At 35.7% G+C, this 20,253-nt stretch overlaps 1 protein-coding gene across 5 annotated transcripts in view; it reads left to right on the forward strand.

Annotated features, from left to right (window-relative positions):
• Positions 1 to 20,253, forward strand: part of chinmo (Chronologically inappropriate morphogenesis) — a 172,159-nt gene that overhangs the window by 115,651 nt on the left and 36,255 nt on the right. For all 5 annotated transcript variants that reach the window (XM_089651644.1, XM_089651642.1, XM_089651643.1 and 2 more), the window contains one exon: positions 8,935 to 9,077. In XM_089651644.1, coding sequence (XP_089507770.1) covers positions 8,960 to 9,077 — 118 coding nt within the window. In that variant the 5' untranslated portion in view covers positions 8,935 to 8,959. The remainder of the gene's footprint in view (positions 1 to 8,934; positions 9,078 to 20,253) is intronic.

Here is a 20,253-nt window from a genome sequence, read left to right on the forward strand (position 1 = left end):
GTCTAAGGTGCTTGGTGCTTCCCGCGTGGCCAACGCAGCCTACGGACCATAGATAATATTTTTGCATCTACTGTTTCAACAAACCAACATTAGAACGAAACTGGACAAACAACATTAAAATCTTACAACTTGTTTTAGATTACAGATGATAAATGGAGGAATGTTTTCTTTGAACTGTGAATTGTTTATGTCGGAATTAGAATTTTTAATTTTTTAATTATAAGCTAATGTTTATAAGACAAGGTTTTATGCATAGCATAAAGGATAACAAATAATTATAAGCAATAATTAACAAATTGAAAATATCTCCCTAGTAAAAATAAATGCCGCCAACGGGAATTGAACTCGTACCTTCTGACGACCGGTCAGGAAATAATATAATAAGCAGTAATTGTTGATTGAGGTACTAGTACATATTGAATTATTTGGCGGGTTGGAAATAAGCCGACATAGCTCAGTGGTTTCAGAGCACCTGTTAGAGGACTAATTATTGTTTATAATTATTTGTCATCCTTTATGCTATGCATAAAACCTTGTCTTAAAAACATTATTTTATCATTAAAAAATAATAATATTTGACTAGTCAAAAATATTTCACCAACAAATGAAGATATAATATGTCTCGACGCCACCTAGTGAGAAATTTAGCACAAACAAAGCCTTTCCTACAAAAATAAAGTTGGTTGTTTACTGGTGGAAAAAATATAATTGCAGTAATTGTTGATTGAGGGACTAGTACACACTGAATTATTTGGCGGGTTGGAAACAAGCCGAAATAGCTCAGTGGTTTCAGAGCGCCTGACCGGACATCAGAAGGTACGGTTTCAATTCACGTTGGCGGCAATTGGCGACTAATTATTGCTTGGAATTTTTAAATGAAATTTTTATAATTTCCTTATTTTCTTTTCCCACCGAATGTAAAATATTATAATATATTGTAAAATAAATTTACCGTAAATGTTATTTGATTGGCAACAATCCCGAGGAAAGTAAGCTTTTATCCGCATATTAAAATTAAGTTCCATTGAAATCATTGTGTTTGCAAGAGTAGGGAAGATATTGGAATAAACCCATGTGTACATTTATCATAATAATATTTTATGTTTTTTGAAACAAATTCAAAGCTATTATGTTCGTTCAAAAACTTTCTTTTCTTATCTTTTCGTTTTTAATTGTATTTAAAAAATATATTTTCCTTTGTGTAAGGAGATTTGGAATGTTTCGCTCTGTAATTCCGGCAGTTGCCGATGTCGATAGCGCCCGCGTGAGAATATCCACACAGCCTCTCGTTCTCAGCACATTAAAAATGTAAGAGAGGGCCATAAACAAATACGTACCAGCCAACCTTTTGCCTACTACCTATCTAGTTCCGAATACCTCGAGTACCTTTGTAAGTTACCGTAGTGACTTTCTTTTCCCGCCAGTCGTTGACTGCAGTTCACTCACTGCGGGCCGGGTCATTTATCAAACGGTGTTGCAATGCTGCAATTACGACGTTTGTGCCGAAAGCTTTCTCGGGTAGGTACGTTATTTTTTACGCAGTTCATTCTGTGGTTTTCTCCGTCTCGCATTTCCTGCACTACTCTCACACCCACTGCGCTGTATTTCGTGAATAGCTCTCACACTATGGCCGTGTAATCGAAGTAGACACGATGTAAACCAACTAACACCAAGTAGTTTACCTTTGTTCATTTAATTTTCAATATTTCAAGTTTTCTGGAGATTAGATGAGAGAAATAAACGCATTTCTAATTAGGTCACTAATATATTAATATTATGAATATAAAATATATGGACAGATGTTTAAACGAGTGTTAAAAATCGGTGGAATCGATTTGGGCTTCTGGCAGCTAAAGGATTTTCAATATAAATATGTCATTTTCCTGTCCCATTAAATAATTTAGTTCACATAATGTTTATTCCTTAACCCTCAGTACTTTCCTACAGTTCGCAATGTTTTGTGTGTATTTCAAATGCGCTATATACATCTTATTTTTTATTTCCGTAAAAAAAATACTGTTTTAGAAACAAGATAAAATTATCATTCCGGTGTATGCTTTTAAAATAAACATTACTATTTCTAAATAATAAAATTTTAATATCAAACGTGAAAAATGTTGTCAAAATCGCTAACCGCATTTTTATTTAATGTTTTACTCCAATCATCGAAAAATTGAGAGAACTGGAATTTCGAAAACACGTTAGTTTTGTTTGATGAATTTGTAAGAAAAGTGTACCTTCTCTTTTATCTCGTTCATATAATAGAAAATAATTTTTAAAGTTAAATCGATTGTAACGCTGGCGGCGCGAAATATGAATAATTCATTTTGGATATTTTTAGGATTTGGGGTGGGTTATAATAACGATATATTTTTACTAAAAATATGGACTGTAATAATTTATCATATGGGATATATATTCAATGCATTTTACTCTAGCCTATCTGGCTTACAATTTTTCCTTGGACTTCAGTATTAAAAGTAATTTAGAATATTGAACGAAAACAACACATGTAGGTACATACCTAATATTTTAGAGACATATTTTGGGTATTTGCTCCGAAACAAACAATTCATATATCTAATAGACGTTAATCTTACTCTACAAATATTTCTTCTCAATTTCTGGGCTTTTACATTTTCAAATCTTGTTCGAGTTAAGAACTCCAAGTATGTAAATTAATGGACACTAGTATATTCAGCTCTTAAATATTACTTGACTGCTGATGTTTTAGACTAGGCTATTTTAGAAATGATATAACTCCACGGAGGACTCCATTGTTTTCAACCTTAACAGTACGTGAATATATAATAATAAGTATTATTGTATATTATTCCAGCCTACGTTTCCCATTTGGTTCAGCATGAAACTAAAGAAGTTGATAATCGAAAAAAAGAAAATACACAAATTATTCAAATGTACGAACAACTTATCGTATTATCAAAAATTTTCTCAGCTAACAGGACTAACCAAAATCGAATCTGTTAGGTGCTACAAATCCTACATCGAACTCACTGAGACACAATTAAATCTTAACCCTAAACTATTCTGGAAATTAGTTAAACAAAAACGTACTGATGATAATGATCTCCCTCCAAGTATGTTATTTAATGAAAATCATGCTACCAACGGTCTCGACGTTGCTAACATTTTGGCTGAACACTTCTCCTCCGTCTACTCTGATACCTCGTGCACTATCCCTCCACTGAACTATACTAATACTATTGATTTAAATAATTGCCAAATCACTCTCATAGATGTCTTTAACTCCTTAAAAAATCTCCTCAGCAAAACAAGCACTGGTCCTGATGATATTCCAGAAATATTACTGAAGGAATGTAAATTTACTATATCTAAGCCAATTTGTTTGTTATATAACTTGTCAATATCATCTGCCACTTTTCCGGACTCCTGGAAAGTTTCTTATATCAAACCTATTTTCAAATCAGGCAAAAGTCGAACGTAGACCCATATCGATATTATCCCATATTCCTAAAATATTCGAGTCAATAATCACGAAGAAAATCACACCTATCTTTAAAAACGCACTGATCGAGGAACAGCGTGAATTTAGATCTGCTAAATCTACTACTACTAACTTACTATCCTTTACCAATTCCATCGTCAATGGCCTAGAAGATAACCCACAAATAGATGTTCTATATACCGACTTCTCTAAAGCTTTCGACAAAGTAAACCACTCAATCCTTATGGCCAAACTATATGCCATCGGTATTAGAAACCCCTTGCTATCCTTCTTTAATTCTCACTTAAGCAATAGAAAACAAAGAGTTAAATTAAACAACTTTGTGTCTACTATTATTGAAGTAACGTCCGGCGTACCTCAAGGAGCACATCTAGCGCCGCCTCTTTTTAACTTATTTACAAACGACTTGTCTTCGAATACAAACTTAATAATATTTGCTTAACAACTGTTACATATATTAAAGACCTTGGTGTATCTCTTGATAGCAAGCTTTCTTTTCGGGATCACATAACTGCCATCGTCAATAAATCCCTCAAACTACTTGGTTTCATCACTAGAATCACTTTGAACTTCAAAAACGTAAATACCCTTAGAACTCTTTAATGCCCCTTGGTTCGCCCCCATCTTGAGTATGCTTGTGTTATCTGGTCTCCTTTTTATGCTGTCCACATTCTACGCATTGAATCTGTTCAACATCGGTTCTTAAGAGGGATTGCTAGGAGGCTAGGATTAGAAAAAGGCAAATACTCATATAATGGAATTGAACTAACTCTAAACCTCTCTCCTTTGGAAGTCTGTCGGGAAAAAAATGACCTCATTTGCTTCTTCAAAATTATAAATGGTATTATTGATTCACCTACTCTACTGCAACCTCTAATATCCCCTCGCACAGACTCAGAAATAATGAACTGCTCTTCCTCAACCATCATTCAACAAATTTTGGATATTATTCACCATTGTCCAGAATGTGTAGACTGGTCAACTCAAGTCAAAACCTTAACTTTTTTGGGATAAGTCTGAATGATTTTTGCCGATCGCTAAACAAGTGACGGAATATTATAAGTGTCCCGTGGTCCTGACCCACGGCGTAGTCTTGACTTGATTCGACTTGTCACTTTATTTTCTTATATTATATCTGCCTTATGTCTTTGCTTTCATGTACCTTTGTCTAATCCTGTATTTTTCATTTTACTGTATTCGTGTTATTATTTTGTAATTTAGACGATGTCCATTAATAAAAAAATTAAATAATAATAATAATCATTTTATTCCAGGATGTGGGGAGGTTAGCACAATCCCACACGTCCCATATAGATATACGTATAAATTGGCATTGTTAACTCAATTTCGCAAAAATTTGTTTTCCGGACTTTCGGCTTCATGTTCAGGTTTTCACCGTTTTCTATTCGATTTATCAAAATTGATTGTCTTTTAAATAGTATGAATACGGTAATCTCTAAAATATCATATTATTAAACAAAACAACAATGTTTAGGGAAATCGCTGATGCTTGATAAAGTGCGATATTTGTTTTTACTTTCGTTCCCAACGTCGATGTATCTAGAAAAAAACGAATCTTTACTGTATACAACTAATTTTATTATTTTCACCTCGGCCGGTGCATTTAACTCGTAAACAAAATCCTAATCAAAGCGTTTCCCACACTTTTAACAGGAATTGCCGGGTAGTATTATTGTAGCTCTCAACAAAACCGTTTGAGAGTTTCACCGACCGCATAGTGCGAGATTAGACGAATATTTAAATAAAGTATTCACTGAAACAACTAAATAGAACGAAGGGTCGAGAGCGGAAAGCTCGTGCCTTGCTCCGCAGTTCCCAGATTTGCTTGCTATTTACCCACAAACTTGCTAACTTGAGAGTTGAGCCTTTTTGCGTAATGCAGAAACTGTGTTCCACGCGTAAATACTTTATGGTGTAGTAGAAGATTTCAGTAAGAAGGTACAATTTACGTATTTACGCAGAGCCTTTTTTTGTGAATCCGAATGATAACATAACGAATTTTGTTTTAATACCTGCTGGTTTATTTATATCCTTGATGAATATACCATTATAACAGTGACATGTTCGTGGTATTTGTGTACATGATTATGTTTCGATTTTAATAAGGCTACAATTTGAAATTGACAGAATTGATTTAAAGATTGAAATAGCACGTTGATTTATCTAAGTATGCTAACTATTTAACCGTTATATAGAACTTTCTATAAAAGATATATTGCATGATCTTTACAATTATGTTGTGCATTGCTATTGCTATTATATATGTTAGGAATGTTAAATCATTCGCCGACAAAGAATGAGTCATAGCTCTGTTTTAGGGGCAGTTATCCTTCCAGTTCCGGAAGTTGGTTAATGTTGATTGGTAGCTGGGTTGGTTGCCTGCTTGCCTGCCTGCCTTACCCGAACCCTTCCCTCGCGGGTCAGTTGGTTAGGGCTCCGGACGGGGCGGCGCGGCGTGTCTAGCCCCAGATATGCCTCCGCGCTCCCGCCCACCAGGAAGAAGGAATGGACACCGTTCCACCAGCCTGGCCCAGGCTATCGATTTGTGCATATTGTGTCACACGCGCCTTTGCTTGGTTCGTTAGCCTCCGCCAGACGACCTTGCGGGCTCGGGAGGGGGTGGCGGGTGGCTGGGTGGCGATGAGGATGGGTGGATGCTCTCAGGGGGCGGGTGGCGGTAGGGGTGGTCGGAGTGGGGGCGGTGTACCCGGGGGGCCTTAGTATTCCCGGAGCAGCCTGCCTATCGGTCCGTCTGGCTGGAAATTTACGCTTTTTCCGTCTACTCCTCCTTGTGTTCGCCACTTCCTGGAAAAACACCTTCCGTTCCGAACCTAGAAAGCTTCTGGCGTCTTCTTCTTCGTTCGTTCCTTCGTTCTTCTATTCTGTCAAAACGTAATATTATATCTTCTTCGTGGATTCAATATCTTTTCAACGTTCCTATGGCAGGTCAATGATTTTTTTAAATAAATTAATTTTTAAACCAGGTGTATTTGTGTCCACCTGAATGAATTAAATGTTTTTTCCAAAACTTGTTTTTTAAATCTTACATAAAGTCATTTAATGGTGTGGCATAATTATATTTTTCATTTATGCATAGTTTAATTTTTTTGTTTTTATTGATTTATAGACCTAAAACGGATTGTGATATATGTATGTAATAACTTATTTCTTCTGGAAAACATCGGATTTACTTATTCACTGCGCATCTTAACAATATAATCGGTTGTTTTTTTTCATTTAATTTTTTTAAAAATAGAAAACAATACGATTAAGTCTCGAAAACTCTCGAGGTCTTAAGTATATATTCCTGTAATAATGCACGTGTTGCTGAGAGGTTGACATAACTTTGTCACCAATTAATTTTCACAAAAATAAGATTTAGCTTCGAAAAAAGATAACATTACAGATTTAAACCGTCCGCTCCCCTCAATAATTCACATTATAAATTTATTCACTGCCTGAATCTCATGAATGAATACATTTTGTGACCTAGTCTCCGTATATTTATGTAATTTCCCATCAGCACATGTCACTTTACAACTTAACATATGCCATACATACATGTATGTTGCAATGTAGAGACATACTCAAGCTTAGCAGTCTGAAGACGCCAATTGCGTATTTTTATCATAAAACCATATTTTTAATTTATCATTGAATTATCTTATTCTAAATTATCACTGCTGTCTCGGTATTCAACATTTTTATTATTATTAAGCACTCTCTTGTATTATTATTCAAATAAACTTTTGAAGGGAATTTTGAAATATAAACAACACCATTACTAAACGAGTTATCTTAGTACACACAAAATTAAGACGTTTGACATTTAAACCTGAATTATATGAATAGGTGATATCAAATTTTATTTTTTTTCCCTCTGTTATTTTTTGTTGATTGTTTCATCAAATAACTATTATCTCTACGGAACACTTTCTCGTAAAGATTTGAATCTTAGGATGGGTTGTTTCATAGAACTTGAATAATTCATCAAATTTCAACGTTCATTTTCGGGTTATAGGCCAGTTAATTGACAGAACTAAAATAATAACAGAACTTGAAAATTAACTTTGAAATTTGAAGATTTGTTCAAATTTTCGGAAACAACCCGTCCTTAGTGTTGTTATAATCTCTTTGGACGGGTTTTCCAGTAACCTACTGTGGGTTAAACAATATTAATACCAATTACTTATGAAATTTATGCTTTTGTTTTTAAATGTCTAGGGATGGGTTGTTTCGGAGAATATGAACAATTCATCAAATTTCAACGTTCATTTTTGGGTTTTGTGAAAGTCCTATTCAAGTTCTGTTATTATATCATTATAGACTAGTTACTTGACAGAACTAAGATAAAAACAGATTTTGAAAAAATCTTTCACCGAACTTGAAAATGGCCGTTGAAATTTGATGAATTGTTCAAATTCTCCGAAACAACCCGTCCTAAGTGTGTGAATAAGTCAGAAAGACGTCACTAGTAATTTATGGGAGAAATATGTGGCAGTTATTTTTATGCTCCAAACACTCATCTAAAAAAAACCACCGTTGTTTTTTTGCTCTTTCTGTTGCATCCGTCGTTTATAAGCCTATATATCTTCTAGAAAAGGATGGTCCGTTTGAAAGATTCCCCTATATTAACAAACGGATTTCATTATTTGGTGCACTATCCGTGGTCGAGGGGTTAGGCTAGGGGCTAGGCTCTCGACTAGCAAGTCGGAGATCTTGGGTTCAAATCCCGGCGTGCGCAAGTAAATTTTGTTTTGATTAATCTGTGTTATTTCACAATTTACTCATTTAAAATAATATAAAATATATTTGCGGCACGTTCCAGAATGGAAGACTCATTGAAAATTGACTCTCAATTTCGCCCTAGTGTAAGACCACCATTCTGAATTTAAAAGTTGCATGAAATCGTTTTGGCCGTGTTTGGTGACCAGATCTGAATAGCCAGGTACTTCCCCACCTTCCTTTTCACCATCCCCATCTCCTCCCCATAACCTTCAACATCTCAACATACCCCATTTGGGCCATAATCTCACTGGCTCTAGACGGATGGGAGCAGTTGAGACTCTTCACAAAAAAAACCAACAGAAGTCATAAAGGAATGCTTTCATTTGTCACGTGAGAGTGGGTCGCTTCTACTACTCATTGTTGAATGATTAACCGGCCTCTGAGTTTTCTCCCTCCTACAACAGGTTCACTCCTTGCTTTCCTCGAAAAATCCCTCCAAACGACATCCCTAAATATGACATAGGCCCCGATGGAAATATTTTCCCCCAAGAGGCTGAAATGATTATAGTGCAAAGATTTTTTTACCATCCTTTTTTATATGCTGCAGATATTATGAGACCACCAGTATAGTATGGTGTGATAATATTGCTTTTGTTGTAAGGATTTTTGAAATTTATGTGTTTTTCTTTTGGTTACAGATTAGACATTCCAGGCGGCCCGGGGATGGACTCACAGCAGCAGTTCTGTTTAAAGTGGAACAGCTTCGGTTCAAATCTCGCGACGGCCTTTTCAAATTTATTCAAATCGGAAAGCCTCGCCGATGTCACATTGTTCTGTGAAGGTAATTATTATTTCTGTACTATTCGATTTTCTGTGGATGAAACTTGACGCTTTGAACAATTCTAATTATTTTTGGTTTAAATCACGGATCATCAGAATCATAAATCTTTATTTTCACATTTTATCTCACACACGAATGTGTAGATTATTCTTCTTCTCATTTGGTGGATAAAATGGAGAACATACAATGGCTCCTCATTTGGTGAAATCTAATTTTTGGATTGTTTTTTGTACAGTTTTCGCGTTATGTTACCTAGTATCAATATATTATCTACAATGTATACATACATGTAAAACGTAATTTTTCCATAATCCACTGAGATCGAAGTAAAATCCTACACCCCTGCTCGTTCAGTGGCGCCCCAAATCAGTACATTTCCATTAATAGGGCTTGATTGCATTGGACAGCTTTTCTTTTGATTTTGCATTTTTAAGAACGTGCAAGGAAAGTGTACGCCCGTACTTCAAGAATGGGCAAGGAAAGTGTACACCGTACTTTAAGAATGGGCAAGGAAAGTGTACGCCCGTACTTTAAGAATGGGCAAGGAAAGTGTACGCCCGTACTTTAAGAATGGGCAAGGAAAGTGTACGCCCGTACTTTAAGAATGGGCAAGGAAAGTGTACGCCCGTACTTTAAGAATGGGCAAGGAAAGTGTACGCCCGTACTTTAAGAATGGGCAAGGAAAGTGTACACCCGTGCTTTAAGAGTGGGCAAAGAAAGTGTCCGCCCGTACTTTATGATGTTTTGAGATCTTATTTTTAAATGAATCTATTAGACTGAATATTATATTATAAATGAATGATTGCAAATCTTGAAAGTGAAAATTAACCCACTTCCCGACATCCGATCGAGCTGAAACTTGGAAGATATACTCGTTGTCGATGATAATGTAATCTATTTGGCAATCACGCATACATACTCGGACATATTCGCATTTCTCCAAAATTGTATTTCATTACAGCAGTTGCTATACGAAATAAATGTCAGTCATACCTAATCGGGATTTGGCTCAGTTGTTAGCGCGGTTGACTCCAGTCTCTGGGGAGGAAGTTTCAATCCTCAGTGAAACCAAAAAATAAAATTATATATTCATAAAAATGGAAGTGTAAAAAAGTCTAGTTTTCTACTGGTTGAATTTTTTAGATATCCTATTTATCATCTGTCTGACTAAAATAACATAATTTGTTTTCTTATATTTCACGGTTCAGTTAGTTTTTCCAAGTTTGCAACTGATTTGCAGAAGTAGTTGGAAAACAAACTAGAACCCACCTAGTAGTAGTAGTAAAGTATTATGATTTTATTCACGTAACGACTCGTTCCACGCATATTCGTCCGAGACAAAAGCCGACTTTTCTTAAGTTGAAAATTCCTTTTAGGTGTCATCCACCTGAGGTTGAAGTTTTTTCTTCTATTAATGGCGGAATTTTTCAACGGCCGTAGACAAGTCTTGTCAACAAACGCCCGCCTAAATTGTTAATTTTTGCTTTCATTCGCCTTGATTTATTCTAACGACACTTTTGTATGTACGAACTCCGCTTATGAAAGCCTTTGTTTCGCCGTCGAGAGTCGGAAATAATGTGCGTTAACTTAATATTTTGCATAGAAAATACTAAAAAATACTCGTTGATGTGCGGTTTTCGTATCAGTTTTTTGGTTTGCATATATTATTTTTCGTTTGTGAGATTGTATTAAAACATTATGAATTTAAAAAAAAACTACGAGGTTTGGTTTTCTTGACCGTTTTAAAGTATAATTGTGATAGGAAATTAAAATATGTCTGTGACGAGATCGTATACGTATTAGTTTCCCTGGCAATTAAAATATATTATATACATATCTTTAAGACCGTCTCTGTGACGAGGTCGTATACGTATTTGACTTTATATTTACTACTGTAGCTGAAGTCCCCGGCAGTTAAAATATATTATACTATAAATATCTTTAAAACGGTATCTGTGACGAGATCGTATACGTATAAATATATATTTTTTTATTTTTTATTTAGTAAAAGGTTATATATTTATATACATTATTTAAGAAATGTTTTGACTGCCCAACTAGGAGGGTTCCCGTTTTAGGACAGTCAAATTAGGATGAGTATTAACATTTTGATAAGTTGTTTGATAAGTATAGTATTAAAACTTTAATTTGACTTTAATTCTTTTAATTCTATTTGACTTTATATTTACTACTAGCTGAAGTCCCCGGCAGTTAAAAAAACGTTATTTATTCTTTTGTGATTTATTTAAGTATGTTTCAGTTTTGCCATCGTTGGTAGTAGTTTCGAAGTCGATTTGCGAGGTTATTGGTCAATTCGAGATACTGTACAAATATGTATCATTTCATATTTTGCATCTGTCAGTCGGCTTATTTATTATGTTTGATGAACCTTACACAATGGTTTTTTAAAGGGTCTTTGATTAATAACAATATCTAAACTTAAATGTTTTGTTTGCGACGCACTGTTAACTAAAACTCTCATACTGTTCGTTAAACTATTTCGAACTATACAATCAATTATTTTTTGTGCACATAATAAAAATAGACAAATCTATTTCCCATTCAAATCAGAATGAAGCCCCACTGTAATGTGTCGTAAAGGCGACATAAGAAACCAGTGTGAGTAGAAACCTTGATCGCGCTTTATACCCTAACTTTAATGTGCGGCCGACCAATTGTTGATGAAACCATTAGATTCTTAATTACTATTTTATCCAAATAAGTACCGTCACACTCTAGCTGCTGATATTATTCACTTCTACTAACTTCAAAATGAAAAAGTTTCGAAGCTTCATTGAGTTTTGCACCACTGAATATTGTATTAAATTACCACTGGACTTGGATGCAATAACTGCGTTGGACAACTTTACGTTTTCAGACCATGTATTGCAGTTGTCCACGCCACGCTACAAACTATAAGCGTTTGTTATAAGATCTAGCAGTTTACCAAACCCGAAGCCATAACTACTGTACCATAACGACTGCATTATAAGGTCCAAACTAGAGTACGCTTTTGCTGTATGGGCCCCATACCAGAAAATAATATTTAGAAATATTGGAAAAATAGCAAAAAAAATTCTCAGATTTCTATAATATGTATGTGCGAATGCACGGCGAGTACCCGTAAATTATGCTTCACGAAGATTTGCTCTTTGAAACGCGCTACCAAAAGGAGTAGAACCCTTGTAATAACAACGTAAAAAATTATACATAATTTTATAAATAGTCCACACCTCCTGGAAAGCTTTAAGTTGTTTGTATGTTATAAACAACTACTGCCAGGCGCGGCACCACGATCTGCTATGCATACCTCATGGCAGAACAAACGTGTTGGCTCAGCACAGCATGAAACGGGGTATGGTGCTGCCATACCATCTCTATTGATGGAATCTTCAACATATCGAAACCTCGAACGTTTCAAGAGAGAAACAAATAACGTATCTTAATAATTCATGTAATTCTGATTAACTTGTATGTTGAAATAACGCAATACGGTATTTTTCTTATTGTTCATGTGTATAGTAAAATGTGTTTGGGCGCAGTCTGTTAAAGTTTGGCAAAGCTTTCATTATCATTTTACTCGTAGATAGGTACCTTGTATTTTTAGATTGCTTAGCTTTATAAAATACTAGTACGTATCCAAGAATGAACATTTTTTTATCATTCTTGAATATTTTAGTGTAGGCATTTTGTACTAGTAAATCGATTTAGTACTAACCATGTAATAATAAACTAAATTCTTTTATGCTAACCGAAACTATCAACTTCATAACATAACTTATTTTTTAAAGAATAAAAATTCAGATCGAAATCGTCTCTTCAAAATGTATATATATATATTTTTAAATTTATTTTATGTCATAAACGAGTGCGGAGAGATCTTAATACTTGTTATGAGCACCCATCTCGGTGCAAAATTGTTTGCAAACATCAAACATACGATGATGGCAGAAAAAATCATCAAAGGTTAGGCTAATGGAAAAGTTAGCCGTAGGTGAAATACACCTGTTCACACAATTTGGGCCCCACGCTAGGTGTCCCTAGGTGTAGGTACGGGCCTCGGTTACGCAAATCTGTTATGCAAATGGAGGTGACGGAAACATTACGGAGCCTAAAACCTTGAATTTACATCTGTGTAGGTACTTAACGGCTTCTTGTCAAACTCTAACCTGGTGCTCTTTCATTTACACATATAATGAGTTGTCACTTGTGACCGCGTGCACTTCATACTGCCATTGCATTTCTATAGAGTAGCACAGTAGTAGTAGTAGTAGAGTACCTATATTTATTTATTTAAAAACATACGGCACAACATGTGCATAACGAGTACAAAGAAAAAACATGTTAAAATGACGTATTGATGAAATATAATAATTATTTTCCATTTAATAACTACAAACCCATAAATAATCGTTATTATCAAATTACAGATGACTTAAGTAGCGTAGCTATCTATTTGTCGTCAGAATAACCAGTTATTTTTTATTCAAGTGACAAAAAAAATTATAAATAAATCAATATTCTCTTTAAGTGAGAACTCTAGTAAGGGACAATATAAATGTAACACTATCACATAATAAACAAGGCAGTTAAAATACCTGGATCAAAAACAACAAATACAAAAGAGATCACCAACAACTATACTTTGCACAAGCATGAGCATAAACATGTCAATGAATAGTAGATTTTCCCAAAACTAGCCCTTTTGAAATTGTTTGGCATCGAACCGATATTATTATTTATTTTACTTAGGTAGGTTCTGTTTACTAATAATTATGAATATTTGCATTTACGCTTAGGATTGTTCACTCTCATGGGCATACTCACGTACCTCCCGTGATTCTATGGAAATATGTGATCGCTTAGATAACATAACGTCAGAATATAAATACAATTGATGTACGTTAACATTCAGTTTCTAGCCAACAAAAATATTACTTTCAAGGTGGTAGAGTAATATTACCGCTCATTATGTAAATAATTGTTTTTCTGACGTCAAAACAGTGCTCCATCACAAATTCCATTATTTGATCCAAGTGGCAGTTTAAATTTGATACCATCATGCTTTGAAATATAAAAAAAAACAATATTTGCATAAATTAACAATTATTATAGGTACCCACGAGAATATCTATAACCAATAATATAAATATGAATGATTTGTTATGTGATGCGCCGCTACACACAAAAACATACATTCGGTTTAAATATCTCGATAAATAATCGATTAATTTAAGATTTCCTTAAAATGTCGATTCCAATAAATAAACGTCGGTTGAGATGTCTCACATTAGCTATTTCATTAATTAAAAGCATAAATTGTCACGTCGAGCACATTCTACTGAACAGTTCCCATTTATATCAGATTTATTGATTTTATAACAGTTATTTGACTGAACCGCATAAAATAATCTCCCTACTTGCGAGCCTCGTAAAATATGTGGAAAATTACTTGTCAATGTTTATTTTTGCGTTTAATTCCGCAATTTTCTTAACCGAGAATGACGAATCTAGCAGATTGAATAAATTTTATGATCTAAACAAATTAAAAAACAAATAATCGCTAAAATTTTACAGCCAATTAGTGTTTATTAAAAAAAAAAAACATAATTAATCCCTCACGGTAAAATGATATTATTTTGTTATTTAAATCATATTTCATTAAGAGCGCAATATTTCAAAGTTCAATAAAACGTGGTTTTCTGTAAAAGTATTGAACTATTTATTACGTATGAAAAAACATATCTGATAAATGGCCGCCACTTTGACGGCTTCGTTAATAGGCAAAACAGTCGTATTTGGGGCTCACAAAATCCACGAATGATTCACAAATGTGTCACTGTTTGGTGTGCATTCACCGTTACTGCATTACCTGTCTCGTCTTCAAATAAAAACGGTTCAATGATTTCTGCAGACCACACTAATTTAATTCAGTACGGGTAATGCTCCCAATGAGGCCAACATTATCAAATAATCTATTAAAGTATTGTACCAAATAAAAAAATGAAACTTCGCAACAGACAACCATGTTTTATTGAACTTTGAAATATTGCTCTCTAATTGAAACACCTCCTATTTTTTAATCATCAACGCCCTTATGGGATTTTACATACTTTTACAGTTTACATGGTTTAGTGCAAACAGAGAACAATAAAAAATATATTAATTTAACAACAACAAAAATGGTTATAATACGTGGTAAGTATAAAGATGCATTCAAGCATATATTATAATATTTTTATAATGAGAAAGATAGAAAAAAAAGTTTTAAACTTTAAAAAATATTACATAATAATACATCGGAGGATTTTAATACGTAATTTTAAGTTAAATATAAAAATTATCAAATATAAACCGCGTCATATTTCAATTCATGAAGAAACTTTAAATACATAATACATCTATTAAATTCTTGAATAAACTTTAAATACATAATATATCTATTAAATTCTTGAATAAATTCAAATACATAATATATCTAACATATTCATTATTAATAAACTTTATATTTATGAATTGAATTTCCATTATCTTCCTTTGTTTAAGTTAGTTTGGACGAATGAAATCATCAAGTACGAGATTTGGCTAAATAATTATAATTCTGTGATTTGACTTGGTGACTCAAGAAAACAATCTACTGTATTTTATAGGCACGACAGAAAAATTATCGCTTGTCATAAATTTAATAAAAAATGTCATATTTGTACCCCGCAGGAAGTTGTCAGTCAGAAGTAGTGCCGGCATTGCCTGCTGTAGTTGTTTGGCGAAGGGAAAGGGCTGGTTGTGCCATTATTGAAATCGAAACACAAAGCCCCCTAAAGAAGGACGATATCGTTCTGTGGAGGCAATATGCAAAATCGCTAGAGACCGGAAATTAAATTTCGGCCTGTCGTGGATTCACATGGACTAGTATCTCATAGATTCAATCAATTGTAACATCCCGTGGAATGAAATGAGTCCGACTTGCACTTCACGTTGCTAGATAAACAGGGTATAATTTAATCGCATTTCACGACAGCTCTATTTTCCCGGCCGCTCGTAAAGCTCGACCATACATACACATGTACTTTTTGTCTGGCTCTTTTGTGTAAGTACCTATAATTGATTTATGCATGTACGATCCTTTTTTGTAATAAAATTTTGACGTATCCAACAAACAATGAGAATATATTTCTTTGAAAAAAAATACTGCAATGATGCTTTTTTTGTCGGCTAAAAAAGATAAGCATCGTTCGATAAATACAAAAATCGACCTCCCTTTCCCAATCCTGAAAAACGAGGTTTTAATAAAGTACGTAGGTCGCATATTGCACCGGCCGGACAGCCGCGTAGGGAAAACTGCGCAGAAAGTGAAATGTGCCGCATCCATTAGGTCCGGGCGGGGAAGCGCGGGGGACGGCATTCGGGGGCCGGAGGGTGGTCGGGCTCCAGGGACGGGGAAAGGAAGAAAGGGGGAGAGAAGGGGGCGCGCGGCGACCCGGGGTGAAAGTGTGCTAGTAGAGAAAGTGCGCCCCACTTGCACTTTCCTCGGCCTCTGGCGGCGGACAGGGATGGGGTGCATGGCGCCCCCGCCCTCCCCGCCCCTAGTGCCGCCCCCCGCCTGCGCGGCGGCTTCCCGTATCGACCCGCCAGTTTTCCTCCCCTCCCCCACCTGCACCCCACCTACCCCGTATCTACACCCACCCCTACCTACAATTATAAGTACATTATTTCGTACTTTTTATAGGTACACTTTGACGTTAAAATGCGCCCTCGCATTATATCTATGACGTAATCGGAATGGATATTTTTGGTTTCCGTTTTGATAATGGACTTATTGAATAAATAGTTATAACAGTTTCGTTTAGATTAGTAATCGACATCGTAAATCATCGGTCCCATTGTTTTTCTTTGTGAGAATGCTAGATTCCACTTGAATTCAATATCAACTTTTTAAAAATAAATAATGCAATTGTGGAAAATTAAAGAATCAGACTCTCACACCATTATTTATTTATTATTTGATACAATACAATAATACATATGTATTTCAAAACATTATTTGATAATGTGGGTCTTACAGGGTTCTTTTATCCTTGCTTTTTCCCCATTTTGCAATTTAATAAAATTCAAGAGAAAGATAATATGAAATAATAAGTTTAAATAAATAAAATACAATCATAAAGATGGTTATTTAAAAAATAGATGAATATGTATATACACATATGTTTACTGTACTTAAAATAATCATTGATTAGAATTCAAATGACGAATCTGTCTTATCTATGTAATTTAAAAAACTAACTTTCTATAACCGCGTGGTCATTCATTATCATCTCAATGAGTTCATTTTCATGTCGCTTACATACTGAAGTATTTATTCATAATCACTTTGTGTTCGATTTTGAAATCAAAAGATGTAACGGTTCTTGCATTCGCAGGCTGACGCAGGTAAGTTATATTTTACAAATATCACAATCGCTTTCTCTCTCACTGTCCATTACAAACGTCATTCTATTTTAAATACAAATACCGGTTTTGGAATAGAATGGCGCTGCGTCTCCAACACTGACCCTTTATTTTCTCTTTGTGCAACGGTTACGGCTCTAACATCCGAAATACCGATTCATTATTTAGTTTAGAAGACAGTATTGCGCGCAACGATCATTAGGCCTTCGTAAAACCTAACGACCGTATTCATTATGAACGGTATCTAATATCTATAATGTGCCTACTTATTATGTCAAGTGCTGGCCTTATTTTGTGATATTTTCATGGCGTTGCGTAAATACGCCGTTCGATGCGTACCAATATTCGTAGACCGTAGCGGGAAATGGCAAAGGTTACGCAACGCCCAGCTTTTCGTAGCCGTGCAGCGCTACGGCGTAGCTTACACGCTGTGCTGTGCATATACATACACCTACACCTACAGTGTACAGAGTACAGGCAGAGGCAGGGTGTACTCGGTATACGGGCACGGCTGCTTTTCGTGTGTGTGGGCAGGGCTACATAGGCAATATAGGCACAGGCTACATAGGCACAGGCTACATGGGCACATAGGCACATAGGCAATGTAGGCTCAGGCGCCGAAGGGGTGGCCTTGCACGCCCGCTGGTCACATTACCGGAATAGATTTTCCAATATTTTACGTGAAATTCACTCTTCTGAACACTCAATTTACATGCAATATGCTGTTCTGTACCATGTAAACAAAACTCATTTCACTTTTCCGGAAAAAGAAAATTACCTATTTTTGTTGACGTTTTAGGAAGGTCACAAAAGTTTTACTTTATTTAATTTAGGGAATCAAAACTACAAACAACACAAAAAACCTTATTTCAGTCAAGGTTCTGTCAACCTTTTTTCAAGACTGTAAACACCCCCTCAGTAGAATGACTAAAAGCCCAGCGAAACTTACCTTCCCCACACTAAATTAGTAAAGTTTCGTTAATTTTTATTTCATTGAAAAGTCTCTGTAAATTGACGATTCCGAGAAAAGGAAGTTTTTTTATTGAGACGTGACGATAACAATGAATACTCGCAAAGTGTGGGAATTTCTGTCGTCTCTTTTCCTCCTCCCTCACCCTTCTGGTTAAACGGGGAAATACATTTCATTCTACCCCTAGGCCGTCTCGCTCGCGTCTTCGCGTTTTCCAATAATGCTGTCGCCTTTTCCCTTGCACTTTTGAAACTTCAAGGATAAAACAGCCTGGTCTTGTGTCTCACTTTCGCTCTCCGTCTTAATTGGGAGACCTAATGCTGCCAGAATCTATTTTATTACATGTTTTAAAATACGATTAAAAAAAATTAAAGTTCTTCGTTGATAACCCGTGTGGTTTGCATAATCTAAACATACTCCAATGACAAGGAATTTTTGCATTTTTGAAAGCTGTCGGCTCATAATTTTTTAATGTTTTAGTGCATGTTAAACTAACCCCCTCGTTTGAGTTGGTTCGTAGATTTTGGTGTTCGTTTTTACGTTATACTTCGCTTTCCGTTAGTAATTTGAAGTTTAATAAATAGTCAATAAATCAATAACGACTAATTTGAATAATAATTCTTTCGTCGATAATTCACTGATGGACCCTTAGTTTGGTAATTTCCCAAACGCGGAACATAAATACAGCGGATCTCACCCTCGAGAGCCTCACCTCCGCCCCCCCTTCCCCTTGCCCTATGTACAGCACTCAGCCTGATATATAATGTTACCTGGTAACCCCGAAGGCATCCCCTGTCCCCCTTCCCCCGTCCCCCGTCCCCCGTCCCGCCCGGGGGTGGTGGTGGTGGTGGCGGGCGCTCCGTCCACCCGAGCTTTCGCTTTCCTCGCGACGACCTTGAAAGTTGCGTCGACGGTAATGGTCGCAGCGGATCGGGCTGGTGTGCGTGAGTGGTGCGCGTGTCTGTGTTGGTGCAGGGCTGGAGTGAGGAGCGCGTGTCGCGGGTGGTTCACCCCCACCCTACCCCCAACAGGGCACGAAGGATAACGAGGGGGAGGGGGTTGCAGCCGCCGCCACCCCAACTTTCGCTTTCAGCCGCGAAGCCTGCTTCACCCGCTCCACCCGCTCCACCCGCTCCACCCCGCGAATGCGGACTGAATAAGTGAGACATTCACTTTCTACGCTTAATTATTACGGTGGTTTTTGTTCCGAAGGTTTTTCATTTTATTTGGTAGGCGGGTTTTTTTGTAACGTTATATTGGATTCGAATGCCTTGTAATGACGTGGTTGGATTTTTTATAAAAATTTACCTGATTTATTTTAGAAGGAATTGTATTTGAAATTGACTTTACTTCCGAGGTGCATCGGGAATATGTTTTGCACGTAATTTGCCTTTTTTGGCAATTTTTCTTTTAATCATCGTAATAATCATGCATTTTATGATTACGAATTGTTTTTTGCCGTAGAAGCTGATGGGCTGACGTAGGCTTCTTGAACATAATATTAAATCTGTCTTGGTTTTTTTTATGACCATTGATTGCCGAGTCAGAATACTTAATTGATAGCCAATGATATAAATAAAGTTCTGAAATCCGGTCCAAAATGTAAACTTTGATTGCAAGATAACCTTGTGAAAAGTTGTCGGAAATTTGAGAATATATAGTTGATAGCGGTCGAAACTGCCTTCCAACTCTTTAATGCCGGACAGACAATTGTGTCAAAATTTTTAGGATCCTTACAAAAAAACAAGTAACAAATTT

The sequence above is a fragment of the Hesperophylax consimilis genome, chromosome 4 (genome assembly GCF_061612785.1).
Source record: "Hesperophylax consimilis isolate HC1 chromosome 4, BYU_Hcon_1.0, whole genome shotgun sequence".
NCBI classification, from domain to species: Eukaryota; Metazoa; Arthropoda; class Insecta; order Trichoptera; family Limnephilidae; genus Hesperophylax; species Hesperophylax consimilis.